Source organism: Oculina patagonica, chromosome 4 (assembly GCF_052425735.1).
Source record: "Oculina patagonica isolate OP01 chromosome 4, crgOcupat, whole genome shotgun sequence".
Classification (NCBI taxonomy): Eukaryota; Metazoa; Cnidaria; class Anthozoa; order Scleractinia; family Oculinidae; genus Oculina; species Oculina patagonica.
In genome coordinates, this window is record NC_135761.1 from 58,329,459 (window position 1) to 58,350,924 (window position 21,466).

The 21,466-nt window shown below is 38.7% G+C and overlaps 2 protein-coding genes across 4 annotated transcripts in view; both read right to left on the reverse strand.

Annotated features, from left to right (window-relative positions):
* Positions 1–21,466, reverse strand: part of LOC144650891 (uncharacterized) — a 157,447-nt gene that overhangs the window by 38,189 nt on the left and 97,792 nt on the right. The gene's annotated exons all lie outside the window — the stretch shown is intronic.
* Positions 1–21,466, reverse strand: part of LOC144650900 (uncharacterized) — a 111,132-nt gene that overhangs the window by 9,374 nt on the left and 80,292 nt on the right. The window contains exons 9-18 of the mRNA XM_078510689.1: positions 9,629–9,709; positions 9,173–9,283; positions 8,906–9,013; positions 8,417–8,497; positions 7,819–7,923; positions 7,546–7,653; positions 6,854–6,934; positions 6,580–6,684; positions 6,333–6,440; positions 5,719–5,799 (exon numbers count right to left, since the gene is read on the reverse strand). Of these exons, the coding sequence (XP_078366815.1) occupies positions 5,719–5,799; positions 6,333–6,440; positions 6,580–6,684; positions 6,854–6,934; positions 7,546–7,653; positions 7,819–7,923; positions 8,417–8,497; positions 8,906–9,013; positions 9,173–9,283; positions 9,629–9,709 (969 nt within the window). The remainder of the gene's footprint in view (positions 1–5,718; positions 5,800–6,332; positions 6,441–6,579; positions 6,685–6,853; positions 6,935–7,545; positions 7,654–7,818; positions 7,924–8,416; positions 8,498–8,905; positions 9,014–9,172; positions 9,284–9,628; positions 9,710–21,466) is intronic.

Sequence of the window (21,466 nt, forward strand, 5' to 3'; positions counted from 1 at the left end):
TCGATTGAATGGCAGACACGGTTACGGGAGTTGTGTTTAAGCCTTTGATGAGTTGTAGCAGAGGACGTTAAAAACCCTGTCCTTAAGAAGGAACGACCAGTAAAGCGCGATCTACAAGGTAGCTTTATTAAGGAGCTTAAACAGACGCGTACGCGGCAACGGCGATGTGGAGACCGATAAAGACTATGGTAAGAACTCTTCAAACGTGGCGATACTAAGACAAAAGACTTTGAATTTCATAAAGCACAACTAATGACTCGATGAAGTAGCGATGACCGTCTTCAGAATCTGAAATAATTCAAATGGCGCGAAAATGGCAGCATTTGACGCAGTACGCCAGGTTGTCATGTGGCCGTCGTCGCGAATACGTCTCTCTTTAGAGTAAGCGACAAGAGTAGAGGACTGCAATTCAGGCTAATGAAGTTTTTACGCAATCCACCTCCAAAATACAGTGATTTAACTAAAAGTCACTTAAGTTACGGGAACGTTTTCTCGGCCTTCACATCAATTGAAAAGACATTTCTGTCGGGCTAACATGAGAAAAATCTTAAATAATGTACTAAGCATGACCTTAGACTGTTCACAGCCTTGCTGTTATTTTACACAAAAGAATGCGTGAGAAACAGCGAGCAAAGACGGAGGGGGTCTCTTGTGATTTTTTCTGCGTTCAACTATCGAAGAAAAATACGAGAAACTAGAAGGGCAGTGAACAGTCTACATGCACTTAAAGGTGGCTCGTAATATTAATTTTTAGATATTTCTGTCTTTGGCATTCTATTGTTGCTACACCTGTAATGTTGAGGTTTAACTTTCAAAACATTTTTGTAAAGGTTTTACTAATTAACAAATTGAGGTCACTGTGACGTCAAATTCGTTGCCATGGCAACTAAAAAAGTGGTCAAAGATACCCTATTTTTGACCCTTTGAGGCTAATTACTCTAAAACTAGACGGTAAAAATTTTTGTTTTTCATATATTTTTGTCCAGTGAACAAAACGATCTGAAAAAAAATTGTCAGAAAATTCAAAAATTCTGTCAGCCACCTTAAATTTGTGCAAAAATAACGTAGCTACTAATCCTTCTGACAGATTTCTTTAAAAATTTGCAGAAATGTTTGTTCTGTTGGATAAACATACGGTATGTGAAAAAGAAGAAATTTCACCTAGTAGGTTTTGAGTTATTAGCCTCAAAAGGTCCAAAATAGTGTATCATTAACCTCATATGACGTTGCCATGGCAACAAATTTTAACGTCACTACGACCTCAATTTGTTTACTGGTAAATCACGTTTACGTTTGTGCTAAAAGATTTTCCTTAACGTTATTAGTATTGCTGTGAAACACGGGCATGTCTAAGTTGTGTTCGAGGTTGAACTATGGGATGAAGACATGGTCCTTAAAAAAAATTACAGATTTGTAAATGCAATAGCTACTTTTAAACAAAATAGGTCCGCAATGCGTACATGTAGGCAATTGAGCCTAATGTATTATTGTATTTTGGCAGGGTCAGGGCAGCGCATTAGGTAGGATTTAGTTGGCATAAAGTAGAGGTGTGGAGAAAGGGTTAAAATAACAGGCTTCAACAGTGTAGCAAAGAAATACCGGTAGAAGCAACAAGCATGTGCAAGGTCATCTAGGAAAGTTATCATTAGAAGTTGTTAAATATTTTTTTTTGTAGCACAACCTAAGTGAAGCGCATGCTCTCGTTGGTTAATTTAGCGTCTGCTATTTACCCATGTGTGGGCACTGATAGATACCTACAACTTGAGCGCGTGCAGTGATGTTATGCGACATGGTGCAAGTGATCAATGCAAAAAAAGAAAGTGTACGTACTACAGAAGTGTTTTTTTTTTTACTTTTCTTCAATTTTTCTACACATGAATTTAAAAAAACAATATCACAGATTGATACATATCAAAGACTGGAAGATTGTTAACTGTATGCCAGTGCAAGTACACGCATATGGCGAAGACGCATTTAAATTTATTAAAATGTACATACGCGTGCTTTTTGTTAATGGCATTTTTACGCCTATAAAGAGACAGAAGTCTCGAAACGTCCAATAATTTATTGGTTTTTCAGCACATAATACTTTTGTTCAGCTGTATGCAACTGAAGTGAAAGCACATGGTGTCGGCGATTGTTGACGTAGTCAATGCCCTAATTATTAAACATTTGATTGGTTCTGCTTGTCATACGTTGCTTCCTTTGGGTTATGAGGAAATAATGAATGATTATTGATTACTATTTACCCAGAAAAGAATACTCCCAAATACTTCGTGTACACTGTCACGTATAAGAAACCTCAGTGGAACTTGTTGAGTATGACATCATAGTTTGCCGTATATGAAGCACTTACCCAAATTATTAGCGTTATAGCATTGTGTCTTTACTTTACACTAGACACAAAAACTATTCCCAATTCTTACGACCAAAGTTCACAAAGAGGTAAATAAATTTAATACCCTATTTCAGAATAGCTTATTTAAGTTAAGGGAGTGTCCTTAAAGCTATTATTGAGAAATTTGTGATAGATCAATAGATGCGGGACTGACAAAATTATGAAGAGTCAGTTACAGTAATAGAATTTCAAGACACACGTGCAGGAGTGGTTGCGGATTCCCCTCAGCCTGTGGTGCATGATAAAAGTGCTTGAAAACAACTTACAAATAAGAAACGTTGGCTGATCTTGTCAGGTTTTTGTCATAGATTGCTCATAATAAATATGTGAAATTAAAACTGAATTACCATTCTGTCACACATACCAATTTATTGGCCAGATTTAGGCCTGATTTGCAGCTTAAAATGAGCGCAAGGTAGAAAGATTGCCTAATTTTAATAAACAAAATTTGCAATGCAACAGTTGTTGTCAACGTACGGGGTTAGTTCACATTATAAAAGGAGATGTGGCCAACAAATATTGCAGATAAATTAGCCTTCACAAATGAACAAACTCATCATATTATTTGACAGAAATATTGTTTTTATTATGTGCATTTGCCATGGGCACCAACAATGTTAAGCCTGGGGGGCTTTTGTTGTTATATTTTGCATTCATAATAAATTTCAAATATAAACAAACAATTGAAACATTGGTGTTTTATTGTACAGAATACCGTAAACACAGTTTTCACTCAGTTTACTAGTTCTAGCACAGCTTTGCCCGTATAAACACGCCACAGCTTTCGCAGACATGAAAGGTGTTGACACTACAGGGGCGGCAAAGTTTCTAAGCAAATAGCTCACCAATAAGCTTGTGTTAAATGGAGCTTTTCCAATGCCTAAACAGGCTTTGAAATCCCCAAATGGGGCTTAATAGTTCCCACGTGGGGCTCAATCATCTGAATCATTCCCTTCAATGGCTTTATATTCTCCAGATGGGGCTTATGCTGCTCAATTTCTATTTTCCGAAGCGGTGGATCGGTGATTCTCAACAGCGCTGTGAAGTTTTTTTTTTTGCTCGCGGCAAGTACGACAAACTGCTGCTTGAAAGCACCTTTGACAGCCTATCATTCTACCAGACTGACACGTTCTTCGGAAGCTGTGGCATATAAAAAAGTACCATAATAAAATTAGAAAACAACTGGTTTCCTCACCGAAATAATCTCGAAATCCGCCATCCTTGAAAGCACATGATTTCTACGACGATCGACGATATAAAGTTCGGAACATTTGCTTTTCAAATACAATTGGTCCACGACAAAATATATAAAGTTCGGAACATTTGCTTCTCAAATGCAATTGGTCCACGACAAAATATCGAGGTGGTTACATTACGCGCGGGGTTTTTATTTCATTTAGTCAGTCACGTAAGTGAAACTCCACTGAAACTTTAGCAGCATTGCGTCATTTTTTGTCTTACATGAAGCCCTTATCCGACCTTGAACAGCTCTGCAAAGTGTCTATACTAGACACAAAAATATTGTTGTTATCTTTCATGTTTTCCCTTTATTTTTTCTTCCATATTATTACAATCAAATACCCTCTATTCAAATATCAGAGAGTGAGTCTGCTCAGTGCGCAAGCCTCTCAATTCAATCGTTTCCAGTTGGTAACATATAACGCACTTTCAAGGTTTCGTTTTCTTCACAATTATGCCGTTTTTCTACGTTACTGGTGGAAAAACGAGTCAAGTTAGTGATTTTGATTGGTTGATTCAAAATTTATTTGCATAATTATGTGTAATTATGACTGAATTTCAACGGACGAGGATTGTAATTTGAAAACATTTGCAAAGAGTTCACCTTCCCAGAAATGAATTTACTAGTCATTTACCTTGAATTTATTACTATTTTAGTTTACCTTCGGATACAGAATCAATATGGGAAACCGGTAGGTTTTAAGTTGGCGGCATTCGTCGCTTCAACATGCAGTGGTTTGCCAAATTTATACGCATTATTGTTTCATTTTGTCAACAAGCCGCTCGACGCTTATGTCCAACCTCGACGAGCAAGTGATTTTTGAACTCAGTGTCCACTGTCAGGTAGGATATTCTTGTACTGAATTCCGTTTCTTGATGCCTCTGTAACCGTCTAGATTGATTCATTTAACCACTCAGGAGTGGTGATTTGCCTGCTGCGTAACATATTATTATTTTGTTTGCTAGATAAAGAATATAGCTTGCAGTCGATTAAAAAGTTATTATATCATGCATGTTTTCGACAGTTAACTATTTAAATAAGGCTAAATGCAATTTAGGCAAAGTTAACCTCGAGCCAATGGGGTCAGCGGTCCTCCCCTTTAGCGTACGTGACCTGTGGGGGGATCTCATGGAGCGTGTTGTGTGCCTCGTGACCTGCATTGTTCTGGGTCATTTTACATGCTGATCTTTGCGTATCGATTGCTTGCTGATCGTTGCAGATCACCAGCCTTTTTAGTGCTTTCGTGTGGAGTTCGAGCCAATCGTGGCGAATTCTTGCTCCCACCCCTCTCGCCCTTATGGTCTGTGGGTTTTGGTAAGTATAGGGTTAGGTAAATATTGTCCACTGAAGCCTTTTCAGTGTGACGGTGCCAGTTGGCGGCCGCTTCGGGGGGCGGTTCCCGCTTGCAGGGTTGCCATGGATACATCCCTGCTGTGCCTGAATAGCTCGGGGGCCCCGCCAACCTGTAAGGCACCAGTTCCCAAGCTCATCTATTGGCGATTAGTTTAAACAATTTTTATATCCTGTAATCCTTTATTGAAGCGATTTGTCTTTCAAAGTCATAGCCTCGACAGAATCTTTTCCGCATGAATTAAACCAAAGTTTAGTGACGTCACCGGACGGCATTAGGACCCAATTTTTTCAAACGTCGCTTCTGGAAGCAGGCGACCAGAAAGGGGCGTCTGAAATTCAGGCTAGAGTTAAAAATGGTTAGAAAAAATGAAACTCAGCAACGGAAAACTGACAGACTAAATTTTACACAGGGTTCAAAGACCGTCTAACTTGTGCTTTCATTGTGATAAATTTTAAGTCGACAAACATCAGTTAGCAACTTCTATGAAGAAAACAATTTTATAAACAGCTTGTAAACGTGTTCTTGCTTTGGTGTGAATGGGGTATAAGTTAATAGTTATTGTTTCTCTTAATTGTTCACTGTTGTTTACTTTTTGTAGCAAACAGGACGTTGGGGCATTTTGATAGAAATTAAATTTTTAATTTAAAAAAAATAAAATGTGATACTCTAAAATCTCTCTCTTTGGAGTTATCATTTGTGTTGATTGCACAAAAAATTCCAACTCACTCTGAGGATGATGACTTCTCGGATAAGTGAGTCCTCCATGATGCTGAGTGGCTGCAGGAAAAGGCAACTGACTGTGTCCCACTGTTATGAACATGGGCAGCCACAAGAAGAAGAAATACATTATTAAATTATCCATATAATTTAGCACTGACAGAGATGCTTTAAAGACTAAACAAAGCATGCAGAAGGAAGCATTTCACTGTGTACACGGACACTACTCAAGTGCTTCTGCAGCAACCATTTAAGCCGCCATGTAGAGTCTAAAAAGAAATTGGTCACTGAACTTGCTAGACTAACTGCAAATTTTGGTTTTGGACCAGCCCAGTTGTCCAAGGGTCAATTAATGCTAGTTAAAGTTTAGAAGTCAATTTTTTCCCTAAAAATTTATCACTTATAATAGATCCTCATTCTCTATTCGATCTTTGAGTGCTCATGCTCATTAGTACATCCCACTACAGGCGGGCATACAATTTGGCAAGTAAAAATATTTCATATGGTGACCTTTAAGCAGCGAAGCTAACGAATGCCTTGCAGCTTTTTACACAAACTAAGAAATGATGCATGGTTTGCAAAACAAATTGCAGTCATTGTAGAAAATACGTTTTTCTACTTACTCAGAGTGTGACTTGTCTGATAAGCTTGAGTTGGAATCTGGGTGGCTGCAGTTAAAGGCAAGCAATTATTCTCCACTAATGAAAAAGGCCTGTCATGACCAGAGGAGCCTAAGAACAAAAGAAAACAAAGTCTTTTTAAATTTCTTCTAAATCTCTTAAAAAAAAAAAACACAAAAATTTCTGCAATAAGGTGGAGGACCTTTGAATTTGTAAATTGTAATTGCTTTCAACAATAACTCCAACTCACTCTGAGTGTGCCTTCTCTGATAATTGGGTTCTTCATGACTTTGACTGGCCAAAGCAGGAGGAAACTGGCTGTATCTCACTGATGAAGGCAGCCAGCCAGGAGAACCTTGACCAGAAGCAAAACACTTACACAATCAATGTTTTTTTTTTTTTCAGACCACATTTAACAAAAATTATGAAAAAGAACTTCTAATGTGAAGTGAGGTTAGTGACTTTTTTTATCCCTGTTTGAACTTATCATTTGTGTTGATTGCACAAGAAAATTTCCTACTCACCCTGAAGATGACAACTGCCCAGATAAGTGGGCTCTGCATGAATCTGAATGGCTGCAGGAAAAAGCAACTGACTGTGTTCCACTGTTACAAACAGTCATGGTCAGCAACAACAAGAAAGAGATATTCTGTTAAACCAAACTTAAGCACAAGTTAAATCAAATCTGTATAAATTCCTCATTAGCACTGAGGTGTTTTAAAGACAAAGTATGCAGTAGCAAAACTCCATTGTGTCTGGGCACTACACATGTGCTCCAAGTAGCAACCATTTTAGCTGTCAGGGAAACTCTGAAAAAAACCTTGAGTTTGGCAAATGAATTTGGTTATCAGACCTGGGCGTTGTTGGTTTTTTTTTTTTTATCAATTTCAGTTCTGGACTGAATGAGTCGTCACAGCCCAGTTGTTCAAAAGACAAATAATGCTAGTTCCAGTTTGAAAGTCAATTTCCTGCAAAAAAGCTAAAAGCTATATGTTCTCTGAGTGGCTATTTTAGCTGTTACTTTGATGCAGGCATAATGTAATTTGTTACGTATCACCTAAAAAAGCTTCAAAGGCAACTGAAATGTTGTAAAATGATGAGCTTTTAGCAGCGAAGATCACCAAAGTCTTGCAGCTGACTATACACAAATTAAAACACGATAAAGAGCTGATACAAAAAATGTAACAACTTAAAAAAAATAAGTTTTCCTACTCACACTGAGGGTGACTTGTGTGATAAGTTTGAGCTGGAGTATGAGTAACTGCAGTAAAAGGCAACTGATTGTATTCTTCTGATGAAGGTGCTCTGCCATGATGTGAGGCGCCTTTGAGGAAAAAAAAGTTTTTAAAAATTGTGTTGTTGTGTGTACAAAACAATGCCAATACAGAATTTGTACAGTAAGGGTAGATGGCATTTGAGGATACCTGCAGTCAATTATTTGTTTTGTGATGTTGTAATTGCAGGCAAAAATTTTATTACTCCTACTTACTCGGCATGTGCCTTCCCTGATAAATGGGACCTTCATCAGTCTGACCGGCCACAGCAGGAGGAAACTGACTGTATCTCACTGATGAAGGCAGCCAGCCAGGAGAACCTTGACCAAAAGTAAAACATTTACACAGTCAATTTTTTCAGACCACATTTATAAATAACTAATTAAAGAAAGAAAGAAATCACTGAATAAATTAAGTAAATTAATAAGTAAACAAAAGCAAACAAATTACGTAATTAAAAAAATAGAACAAATAAAACAAATAGATCAAAAATACACAAATAAATAAACAAATTGGTAAATAAATAAATACGTTCAGGTGTGAGCACATTTATCACTGCTGTGCTATTTGTAGACACTGCAAGTAAATATTGCAAATAGAACAGAAACTTGGTTTAAATGACAACTGCCAGGAGGCTGACCAGTGAACTATTTACAAAGCATGGAGGAATTGAATTCAGGACATCCAAACACAAATTTATGTACTTGCAGGGAATAAATGTAAATGTTTTGCTTACTACTTTTCCAACAGAACCTAGGAGCACTGTTTCAAGTTATCATTTGTGTTGATTGCACAAGAAAATTTCCTACTCACCCTGAAGATGACAACGGCTCAGATAGGTGGGTTCTCTTTGATGCTGAATGGCTGCAGGAAAAGGCAACTGACTGTGTTCCACTGTTACAAAAATGTCCAGCCACAACAAGAAGAAAGATATTCATCTGTTAAACCAAACTTACATACAAGTTATATCAAATCTCTTTAATTTCCCTATAAGCACTGAGGTGCTTTAAAGACGAAGCAAAGTATGCAGTAGCAAAACTCCATTGTGTCTGGGCAATACACAGTTACTTCCCTTTATACATAATTTGTTTATGCAGGCATAATGTAATAATTTGTATCACTTTAAAAAAGCTTCAAAGGCAAATGAAATGTTGTATAATGATGATCAGCTTTTAGCAGTGAAGATCAGCAAACTCTTGCAGCTGACTATACACAAATTAAAACATGATAGAGAGCTTATGCCAAAAAATTGTAAAAATTTTACAAAAATTAAAAAAAATTACAGTAAGTTTTTGTACTCACTCTGAGGGTGACTTGTGTGATAAGTTTGAGCTTGGGGATGAGTAACAGCAGTAAAAGGCAACTGATTGTATTCTTCTGATGAAGGTGCTCTGCCTTGATAAGAGGAGCCTTTGAGGAAAAAAATTAAAAATTGTGTTTTGTGTGTACAAAACAATGCAAATTTATACACAATTTGTACATTAAGGTAGATGGCATTTGAGGATGCCAGTCAATTACTTGTTTAGTAATGTTGTAATTGCATACAATAATTTTATTACTCCTACTTACTCTCTATGTGCCTTCCCTGATAACTGGGTCCTTCATGAGTCTGACTGGCTACAGCAGAAGGAAACTGACTGTACGTGTATTCCACCAATGAAGGCTGTCGGCCAGGGGAACCTTGACAAGTAAAGAAACATTTACCAAAGAATGTTTACACTACAAAAAACTTGGGCACGGATCCATCAAAAAAATCGGTCCAGATATATGTAGAAAGAAAAAAAGCATGGAGGGTGACAAATCTGACACTTGAGGGAAAAGTATGAACACTGTTAAAAGAATGTGAAATATGCACCTCGCTGGAGATACATCACTAGTCTGGCTTGGAAGTTAGAGAATAATAAAAAAAAACGTAAGCCTTTTTGCTTACTACAGTGGTGTAGATGTGCAGTGAGATGAGTGACTTTAAAATCCCTGTTTGAAGTTATCGTTTGTGTTGATTACACAAGAAAATTTCCTACTCACTCTGAGGATGATCACTTCTCAGATAAGTGGGTTCTGCATGAAGCTGAATGGCTGCAGGAAAAGGCAACTGACTGTGTTCCACTGTTATGAATATGGCCAGCCACAAGAAGAAGAGATTCCATTATAAGAAACTTAAGTACAAGTACAGGTTTAATCATCTGTTTTTGGCACGGTACAGTAGTACTACCGAGATGCTAAATAAAGACTAAGATAATAAAGTATGCACTGCAGGAGATTGTGTAATTGGCGTGGGTCGTGGGTTGTGGGTCGTGCGTCGTGCTCATGCATTGTGCGTAATTGACACATCGAATTCATTATTTTTGCTGTTTCACATGCGGTTTTTCCTCTTGGATGTCTGATGTATAAGTCTAGTTACCAACTATCTCTGGATTTTAAAGTTACCAAAAAAATGTGTGATGCTTAAAGGGACTATGTCACGGATTTTATCCAAATTTAGGCACGGGAAATGACCATCAAATTCAGTTAAATATAAAAATAACCTCTTAAAACAGTGAAGGAGCATTTCAATAACAGTACAGCAAATACAAAAGAAGTTAAAGTTGGCCAAAAGTGACGAAGATTGAAATGGATTGCGATATGGGTTTTTAAAATATTGTTGGGCTGGACAGTTCTCAAAGTTAGTCTCGTTTGCTTGTAATTTCAAATTATAACGCCCGGGAGACACATTTGGCTGCAATAAAGCTATGGTTTTGTCATTTAGATCCATATAAGTAATTTATTTGCAAACATTAAGTTTCAAAGCGAATATTTGACAAAACGTATTAAAATAAACTTAACTCAGCCGTGACACAGCCCTTTATTTAACAAGGCCGGCAATTAAAAATCACCAGTTCAAAGACCAGATGGAGCTGCTACGTTGCATGGGACTACCGGTAGTTCGCAGCAAAACTGAAAAATCTTAAACAAATAAGAACACCCTTACAACGATTGCATCGACAAGGACATAATTCTTCAGTTTGGCTGATAAGGCGATCAGCTACTTCTAATGCTGCCATTTCATCTGTTGAAAATCGGAATTTTAATCAGGCACCACCGTGTGCATGGATCAGTGGAAAACTAGTGTCGAAATATTTCCACTGGGTTTCTTGGGAGAATTACGCGAAAAATGTTTTTCACAAGATATATGCAAAAATAATATAAACGTTTTCATTTTAAAATAATGGTCTGCAATATAACTTAAGTCAGTTCAACAAAATTAAATGTTCATTTTGCTACAGTGCTTGGCAGTGCAAGTTTGGATTTCCCTTTTATTTCATCAAACGCAACCTTTGATAGTGCATCTGCAGCCTTAAGCTTGAAGTGATAATGGAAGGTCAAATCTCGACGCACTTTCACCGCAGTCAAACGTCTCAGGCAGATTTTCTTTCTACTTCGGGTAATTTCATATTGATGTGTTAGTATGAGCAAGAATTAACAAAATAGCTGCTGAGTGTAAAAATATTACCCTTTTCTTAAGTATAAGAGTGTTTTTATTTTTTAAAAACGTTTTGAACCGGAACCAAAGTTCTTTACAAAACGAGTCCACATATCGCCATTTCCAAACACGTAGAATTTTTTTAAAGCCCCAAAAATCTTAGTAAAATTGTCATGATACCGGTAATGTATCAAACTTGGAACCGTTAAAATCAAAACCTTATTTTTGAAGTACTTGTCTTGTTTTTGGCATATTTCTGTCATTTGACTGCGGTCGACGACGCACCTGCAAGTTCGGAATCTGAAACAGCAACATCGATTTGGCCTCGTGAAACAAAACTCTGTTATGCTAAAACCGGTGTACAATTATTAAGTCAGTTCAGTAATATAAACAGTTGACTTCCTTTTGCTATAGTCCTAGACAGTGCAAGTTCTGGAAATGCTTTCAGCAAACATGTACATTTCACCTATTTTTAACCAATCATACATGAGCGTTCCCACGCTACTAATTGGATCACTGGTAGGTAACGAACAACTAAAACCATTCTTTGTTTTTTTTTTTTCATTAGATGAATAAAAAATAGGGCCCCAATGGGTCCATGTGTTTTGCTGCTAGAGCAAAGTCTTAGGGAACATGTTGATGAAAGACAAGAGAGTCGAGATTGAAATCCAACGTCTTTTATTGTCTGTCACTTGTGTGCAGGTTAATAATTGCATGCACTATATTGTAGTCACTTTGTGTTAATTCAATCCTGATAATTTTACTGATCAATGTTATGTTGAAATCAAAGACAGCAAACATAATTTAATTACTAGTAAGTTAACGTAATGTCTGACATGATTGTCTCTTTGATAAAAAACAGTAACTCTTAACATTATAAAAAAATCTCAATGAACTCAATGTGATTCTTTTAGTGGCGTTATCTCACTGGTTACCGTTAGTTGTATTTGGAATCATTGTCACAATGGTAGCGTTTTAACAACAACGAAAAAGACAGAATCTATTGACCTTATAAGAACTCAATGTGATATATTTATTAGTGACAAGACAGTGGTTCTTTAACCACTTTCACCCAAATTAAACACTGGAACAACTAACTCTTAACAAACTTGTTGTGTCACCCTGAGTTAAATATGCAAAATTCAGAAATTATAAATAATCGCACGCGCACCGGCGTACAACAACAGAAAGACGGCGTTGAACGTAACGCAAAGTTCATTTTGAAAGCGAAAGTTTACAAATAATTATTATCATTCGTCAGTCATCCCTTCACGCATGAACACTCGTCGAATTTCAGTGTCTTCACAACAAGATCGGAAGATCGATAAGGACCAATTTTTGATTCTGCGAAAGTTCGTTTTCTTAAAGTTTTAGAAATTTGTGAAGTTGGAGGATTCACTGAGGACTGCGTAGCCGAAGATGCAGTGGCTCGCTGGACATCAAATTCTATTTTTCACGGCGTTTAATTAATCTTCACAAAATAAACATGTGGCGCCAGCGCGTCTGGCAGTCAAAAATTCATTTTTCAAAAAACTTTCCCTTTCCAGCTATTTTAGCGGGGCTTATACTATAGTACCTACCTGTCAGTCGTAGAAAAGCTGAAATTTAAGGATGAACTGTTTATTAAATGAAGACCGTATTATTTTTTAATAACTAGTAAACAAACTGGTCGCCACGCATTTAAACACGAACTGACGAATGTTGCATCTGATGCAGTGAATCTGGTGAATGAGAACTTCCTTTAATATTTCTTTGTTTTCGACGGTGTGCAACACTGAATAAGTTTCTTTCCCATTGTGATGTTACTAGTATTAATTCGTTTCTAGCTGTCTTTTATATAGCTCGAATACAGCTACAATTAGCGGTGCAGCCTACCAGCATGGTATATTCCTTTCCAGCTGTCTTTGCGTGACAAGTTACACGTTCATACATTTTATTTTAAAATATGAAGTTCAGAGTTAATACAGTACTAGTATGCTGTAGACAGTGTAGACAAGGTGAGGGTAAGTTTATTTTCAAAGCGAAACTTTACAAACTGTGCACTAACCGGTCCTTTGGAGAAAATATTTATGACCTTCGGCGAGGTTCCAAGTCTTCGCTCTTTTCGTAAATGATGAAAACTGCAGAATAATTTTCTCATAAAACTGGAGTGGTCGCGCCACAGTTGTTTTTCTTTCCCAATGCGATATACTTTTAAATCGGTTTTCTGTTTTCCAACGTGTCCAACGTGGTTTGCGTTCGAATACTTTGGCCCGTAACTTCGAATGCGATCAGCGCTACGGTTCATTGGTTTCGATTTTGTTTGTTCATGGATTTGATTGACATCGGTAGTTCAGATTTCTCCTCTGTTACGGCACTTACACCTTACGGCACTTACACCTTACACCTTACGGCACAAACTTCAGCTCTCAATGTGTTTTGCTTGCAGCCATTGCGGCTGCAGCAAAACACAAAAATTCAATATGAATAAAAAATTGGCCATGCACAGGAATAAAAAAAAAATCCATTTGGTGTTCTGTAGAAATCCCTAAAAGTTAAAAAACAAAAGACTCGAGCAGTTGTAACTTTTTCACTTAAAAATACCAAGAAAAGCCATGAATCTTTAAAAATTTATAGAATATATTGGCTAGGGCGACTTCCCTAATAAAATTGGAAAAACAATAAATTAATAACATGATCATTTACTCGAGACGGAATGAAGAACCACCAAGCTACGTACATGAAATCGCTAAATAAATTGGTTGTTACCAAAACGCTGCGATCAGAAAATTCTTGGCAAGCAGCACGCATGCCAAGGTCAAGCAAATACTTGCAATTTTCGGACCAATTCCGTAAAAATGTCCGGCAGACATGAAGGGAAAAAAGCGAAACGGTGCGCCAGAAATGAAAGAAAAATATTTTTTTGTTAATTAGAAATTAAAACAGTATCCAAAAATAACAAATCGGTGAGAATGCTCCTTTACATCGTGGGCGAACTTGCCACGACGCACGACCCACGACGTACGACCCACCCACCCACGCCATTTAGCCTGACCCACACTGCAGTACCAATATTCCATGCAGTTCCTTAGAGCTGGATACCTTTGCTTAAAGGAAGATGGATGTTATTTGCTTTGTTAAGATCAAATGATTGTCTCTGAACAAAAGTGTATGCCATGCACCTGGTTCAATGACCGCAACTTGATTGATGACAATTAAAAGATGGATAAATATCTCAGATAATATTGAGTTAAGAAGATACATTATTCCAGTACTCACTGAAGCAAAAATTAATGATATACTGTATATTGTACTCGTTGGAACTCTTGAAATGCTGCGAAATCCGTTTAAAATGGATAGAATAGCAAAATATACCTGATAGACCCACTAGCCACTACACCAAAAATTCCTGATTCACATAAGTCAGATTTCCTGCTATGGCTGGATGTAACCAACTGACATGCACAGGGTCTCATGAATTTTTTGAGAGATTTTAGCCGTACAAGTGCCAGTCATAGCAGTTTTCGTAAAGTCGTTATTGTGTGTATAAACACTACATGTACATGAGTGGTCCAAGCAGCAATCATAAAAAATTTGTCTTTATGGGAAGTCTGAAAAATTTCCTGGACTAAGTGCAAAAATTGCATTGTTTATCAGAGTTTTGTCAATTTATATTTTGGACCAAATAAGCAACTTCACAGCCCAGTTGTCCAAAAGTTAGTTGCTTAAAAGACAACTTCATCTAAAATACATGTTTATCACTGCTACAGTACATGTGTAAAACATTTGTAAATTCACGTACTACCGAAACAGGTAGAGCGTAGACTGTCCACAGCCTCTCGATTTTTCAACGTAAAAAAGCAAACGAAGCGAGCGCGAAGGGCGAGCGCGCGGGGGGCGGGAAGCGAGCGAAGCGGGCCAAAGAAAAATAGAGAGGCTGTAGACGTCTTTGAATAAAAGTGGAAGTATTAGACTCCTCCCCTTGTCATCGCCTTGTAGTTTACAACTCCGCCTCTTGACCTTTCAATTAAATCGGACCAATAAAATTTGAGTGGTAAAGTGCTTGCAAGTGTCAGTTTACAAAAACAGCTACACGTGTGGTGACAACAACTCGTGAGTTTTTATTTCTGTGTTGATGATGTCGTCTGAGACGACTTCTTCAACCCCGCAAAAAACCTACTAAAAGAGGCAGAAAGCCAAAATCAAGCGGTCCCTCCGATTTTTGCAGAATATGCGGGTGCTCATTCGCGATTCGCTTGGGGAACTTCCGCAAGACATCGTACATCTCTACGGAAAATTTATTTGTCGACCAAAAACGCGAAGGTGTTTTACGGCGAAAGTTGGCAGACGTCTTGGTCGATTAGGGAATTGCAGTGCAAGAAGACGAATTTCGTTCTAGTAGAGTGTGTCCAACTTGTGCATCTAAAGCTAGAGGTGCAGCAACCAATATTGAATTTATAAAGAAATCTCTAGCGCGACCGATAGATGGCGTAGAATCTCCTACAAGGCAAGTTGATCGCGACGAGCGATTCAAAAGAATGTCACGTTCGCCTCACGCGTCTTCGGCGAGGCAAAAGTTATGCCGGTCAATTGATTCAATTTGATCATTCGTGATGCTTTTTAGCGGCGAAACAACAAGAACAACAACATTCCCATCTTCTCTTATTTGTTTCGCCGTAGCATACAGCTGGTAGAAAACGCTTTTCCCGAAGCCAGTCGGTAAAATTCCAACTACGTCCTTCGAACAAAGAAGGGCGCGAACAGCCTCTTTCTGCTCGTCTTTGAGCGATGAAACGTTTGGCATTTTCTCCAACAAGCGTTTCAATAATCGATCCAAATCACAGCATGTCAACAGTGATGACAACTCGAGCAAACCGCAAGACGCCGCCTGCAAGCAATCGTGATCGGCCGTTGTCAGGGTGATGACACTTTTGCCGCCTTTCAACCAATGGGAATTTTCCGTTTCTGGAGAAACGGGAAATTCAATATTTCCAAAGATGTCTACAGCCCCTCTATTTTTTTCGCTCCCCGCCCCCCACCCCCTTGCTCCTTCCGTTTTGCGCTGGCGTCCAGTTCTCTTGCTGTTCTCGCCGCGCTCATCGATCGAAAAAACACGAAAAAATAGAGGGCTGTGGACAGTCTAGGTAGAGCGCGAATTCAAAAACATTCGTAACGGTTGTTTTTGGCGCCAAACGGCAACGATTTGCGTCACATGGCTTTGCTTGTCAAATGAAAGAGGTGAACGTACACAGTCACATTCCTGAACGTTTCATTCAACATTTGATGAAGCTTTCGATGATGGCATTCTCTGTAAACAGCAAAGGCAGGACATTTATATCAGGAAAACCAATCGATGACACTCAGGCAGTATAATCAACACGATTATTGCTGATGGCGGCCCGAGGACTACATACTACCGAAACAGGTACATGTAGAGCTCAAATTCAAAAACAATCATAACGGTTGTTTTTGGCATGAACAACGAAGTCAGAACGCAAAGGAATGTAACCATGTGAGTTTACCTTTTTCATTTGACAAGCAAAGCCACGTGACGCAGATCGTTGCCGTTGATCGTTGCTGCCAAAAACAACCGTTACGCATGTTTTTGAATTCGCGCTCTACCTGTTTCGGTAGTACACATAGCCACACGAGTCTGACATGTCACAGCAGCTAGCCAGGGAAACCTTGACCAAATATAATATAACATCACAAAAACCGGTTTGCAATGTGTTCAAGACAAATGAGCATCAGCATTTGTTCATGTATACTTTTGGGGGTAACCGGTCGTTTCGCCTACGAGTTGTTTCGCTAACGACCAGTTCGCTAACGAGTTAGGTCGATTCGCCTACGTCTGAAGTCGTTTCGCTAACGAGCCGTAGGTCGTTTCGCTAACGTATTATGAAGATTCACATTTTATAATGTGTACTAATAGAACATAAAGATACAAGATACAGTCTGTGTTCCAGCGACTCACACTCCAGGCAGAGACTGAGCCTTTACGAAAACTGGTCAATTACATGAAGAATCAGTGGCTCGAGAGAGCAGACTTCCCTCCCCGTAACTGGAGCGTCTTCAAACAGCCCATCCGCACCAACAACGACACTGAGGGCCTCTTCATATGATCCCGGTTGACCGGGCTGGCCCAGTTACTGAGATCTCGGCTCACTCCTATTTTCTTGTAAAATTTTTGATGTGTTCATATGAGAAGCAACCGAGATATCGGCCGCCGGAAAGAACATTTTCCCATATGAACACTCCAGCCCGGCCGCAACTTTTTTTGGGAAAATAGCTTCAATTCCCTTTCGTAACTTGGCGCTCAAAATGGCATAATTTGCCTTATATCTATTTCCACTTTAGAAATATGCGAATAAGCTTTATAAGTAAAGTTACAAGGGTCGATAAAGCTACGGTAGTCACGAAAGATGCAACTTTATGTGTTGCCATTTTGGTTTCGTTTATTGAATTTTATCCCCGTCAACCGGGCTAAAGTTTTCCATATGAACAGACGTCAAAATCCATCCTGGTAACCAATACAGCCCATAAACCGGGCTCATGTAAAGAGGGGTGACACAACGCACTCAATCGTCGAGCCGGTCGCCACTCCGGATTGCCATTATATACTGGTTGAGCTTCTCGATAAAGAGGCTAAACTGACAGCAGTTGCAACTAGGCTCGTGTCTGCTGAAAAACTTAAGCGTATCCAGAGAAAGAAAATAATACAGGAACCTTCACGCAAAGCTGTTCGATAGCTGGGACAAGTACGATAAAAAACAGAAGACCATCGAGCAGCTCCTGAAGACCTGCGCCCGCCTTAACGGCCCGGCTCGTGACAACTCAGCTCGTGCTCAATAACTCACTGATTGTAAATAGGAGTAAGGCTTTGAGAAAAAAGTGTTTAGGACTATGGCTTCGAGAGAAAAATGTTTGTAAATAATTTCATTTGTAATAAAATGTAGTTACTTTGATTACTTTGTTGTTTTCATTTACTAGCGTTAATCTTGAACAAAAAATGACCACTGCTCACCATTAGAGTTCTCAGTAGCTCAGTGGTTAGAGCGTCCAACTAGTGTACGGAAGGTCGTGGGTTCGAGTCCCATCTGTGAACTCAGAATTTTTTTCTGAGTTCATTCTCTCCACACATCAATCCATTATTATTTATTTATTTACTCTGAGAGTACTACGTGACTGCGTGATGCAGTTAAATGTGTGTGTTCATTGACATAATGTGATTTGCGCGATGCAGTCGTTGTGTCACCCACAAATGACCACTGCTCACAATTAGAGTTCTCAGTAGCTCAGTGGTTAGAGCGTCCGACTAGTGTACGGAAGGTCGTGGGTTCGAGTCCCATCTGTGAACTCAGAATTTTTTCTGAGTTTATTCTCTCCACAGATCAATCCATTATTATTTATTTAAACTAGAATCGCTTCTGAAAAGTAGAAATACTAATTTGAATTTACAGTGAATTAAAATTGCCCCAGTCCATATTCGGCCGACTAACAACATTCATGACACAATTTGCCTAACAACGTTCATGACACAATTTGACTTCTAGGAAACAAAATGGCGGCTTAAAGTCTTGGAAGTTAGAGCTCGCTAACTTCGGGCTTTCAAGCTTTAATAACTTTTTGAAGCGATCCGAGTGTGTCTTTCGGCAAGAGCGTTTCAAACATCTATAAATCGGAGAAATATAGCTCTAAAAAGAATTACATCTGGTTTACCAACGTAAGTTCGATTGTCTTATTCTGTTGATGAAGAAGCTTTGTTTCTCTGTTGATGAAAAAGAACTAAAAGAGACGTCAGGGTATTAGCTTTATACGTTAGCGAAACGACCTACAGCCCGTTAGCGAAACGACTTTAGACGTAGGCGAAACGACTTAACTCGTTAGCGAACTGGTCGTTAGCGAAACAACTCGTAGGCGAAACGACCGCAATTCCTTTTGGGCATGGGGATTATATCTGCCCCACCCAGGAGGTTTATTCAAGAAAGAAAATGGCAAATTGTTGATTTAGCAAGACTTGATTCTCTACTTGGTTCTTGATACTTGGTTCTCACATGAATTGAGTTTCAAGTATCAAGTCGAGAGTCAAGACTTAAAAGACGCTGTCAACTTACATTTGCCCAGTACTGTTATGCTAGGTATATAACACATTAGAGCATACAAATGTCCACAGCCCTGCCAAAATAGTGTGCTGTCTTGCTAGGACTTCACCAGCAACTAACTTGCAAAAAATGTTACCGACTGAACATACCCTTATCAGTGCATGGCCTCGATCGATGCAAAACACCTACTGTGCATGCTGACCATCCAAATGGCTGCATATAAATCCATTTATTTCAATAAATGACAGGTAAGCAGTTTTGTCAAAATAACGAAGATGCATCAATAAAGGTATTGTAAACAAAGAAAGCTTCTAAATTAAAAACATCGTAAAAATCTTACCAAATATGAGGTTATGCATCTTTTCCAGAAGAACACCACAAGGCTCCTGCCAGCTGTACCTCTCCAAATACTTTTCACGAAGATGCTTTGACTCTGCAAGTCGCACTTTCCTATCTTTTTGACGGACAGCCCTGATTTCTTTTGCCCAGTCTTTAGGATCTTCAGAATCCACTACACAGTTTGAGCCAGTAGGCACTTTCTTGAGAGCTTCTCCAAGTCCTGAGTTACCACTCACTAGTACAGGCAGACCAGCAGATAAGGCTTCAAGAGCAGTCAAACCAAAGCCCTCAGTTCTGGATGGCATTATGGCAAGATCCACCTCACAGAATAATTTGGCTAGCATTTCTCTGCTTTCATTAAAGCTGCGAACAATTAGTTGACTACGGGCAACACCATGCTTGATCAAGTTTTCTGCTATTTTGTCTCCTTTTCCTCCTGGTGCACAAACGAACCTAAGTTGGTAGGATTTCTCTTTCAACTCAGCAATTGCTTGAGCAGCAAGGTCATAACCCTTCAGATTAAAATCTTCACTATCACCACTCCCAATTACTAGAACACAAAATGTATTTCTTTCTTCAGTGGCCTGCTTTACATCCAAAAATTCAGTGAAAATGCTTGGAGTGAGTTCAAGAACATTTGGAGAATTTTTAGCAGCGCGAAGATAACGCTTGTAAGCGTCCGCCAACTTGGGTCCAACTGCTACAACTTGATCGGCCCTCTCACAAAGTTCTATTTCAGTTTGCTGCAATTTCTCACCTCTGAAAATGGCATCTGCATTGCTTTTGTACATTCCAAGTTCTTCAGGAGCAGAGTGAACAACCTGAACCCACCTACAATCATGATTTCGTTGTATGAGTGGTATTTGTCGACCAAGTTGTACTCCATGTCCTATAATACAGTCCATGGCATGGTTTTCTGGTATGTTGATCAGCCAATCAACTGAATCCACACCAGGCATTTCCTCTGCTTCAATAAGCTGAACCTTGTGATGAGTAGCAATGTTCTTATCCTCTTCACTGCACTGAGGGAGAAAGACACTAACTTGCACATTAGAGTGTTTAGCCAACTGTACTGCTAGTTCTCTGTTGATGGTTGATACATCTCCACTGGTTGATGATCTCCATTCGCTACTTAACAAAGTAACTTTTAATGTGCTCTTCTCCACTACCATATGGCCTTCCTGTGATGTGGAGGCTACACTAGGCCAGGAGAATCCCTGAAAACAAAAGAGCAGGGAATTTACTGAACTGCAGCCATAGAACTATTTCCTTGCCATTATTGAATTAACTTAATAAAACTATATTACTGTCAGTAATAAAATAATATATACTAATAATAAAATTACTGTACAGCCTGGATAATTCTCATATTAAACTTGCTAGCATTAAACTGGGACTTGATATTTCACCCTTCACAAGACTGTTTGTTTACGTTTGGCTTTGCTAATTACTACCTAAAATTGTGCTTTTCTTATGCCTTGAAAGTCAGTCTCAATGTTTGAAAAGAGAAAAGAAAAGAGGATCTTTTTAAGTGAGGTGGTTTATAACACCCAGTTAAACTTAAGTGTGCATCCATGAGAGGACCAGGCAACAGGTGATACAGCTCAAATCACCTATTTCGCCCAAACTTAGCATAAATGTTGGGTATGGTGAGCTATTTACTGTGGCAAAACATTAGCTCAAAATATTTTATTCCCTTGGAGTTATGGCACCTTTTGCAAAATTGGCCATTTTTCACTAATTTGTGCATATTTAATTAGCTGACTTTGAATGACCAGGTCCACAAGAAAAAAAGACTTCTGAAAATAAAATTCACTGCATTATATTCTGTAGTTATTAGGCTTTAAGTACAATAATTTACTTCAACCGTCCAATTTGATTTCTTCTCCTCAAACAGTCTTTTGGAAGGTACACATTTCGTACTGCTGGAAATAGCCTTCAATTAGTGCCAAATATCTCCCATGAGCAACACCTTATATACAT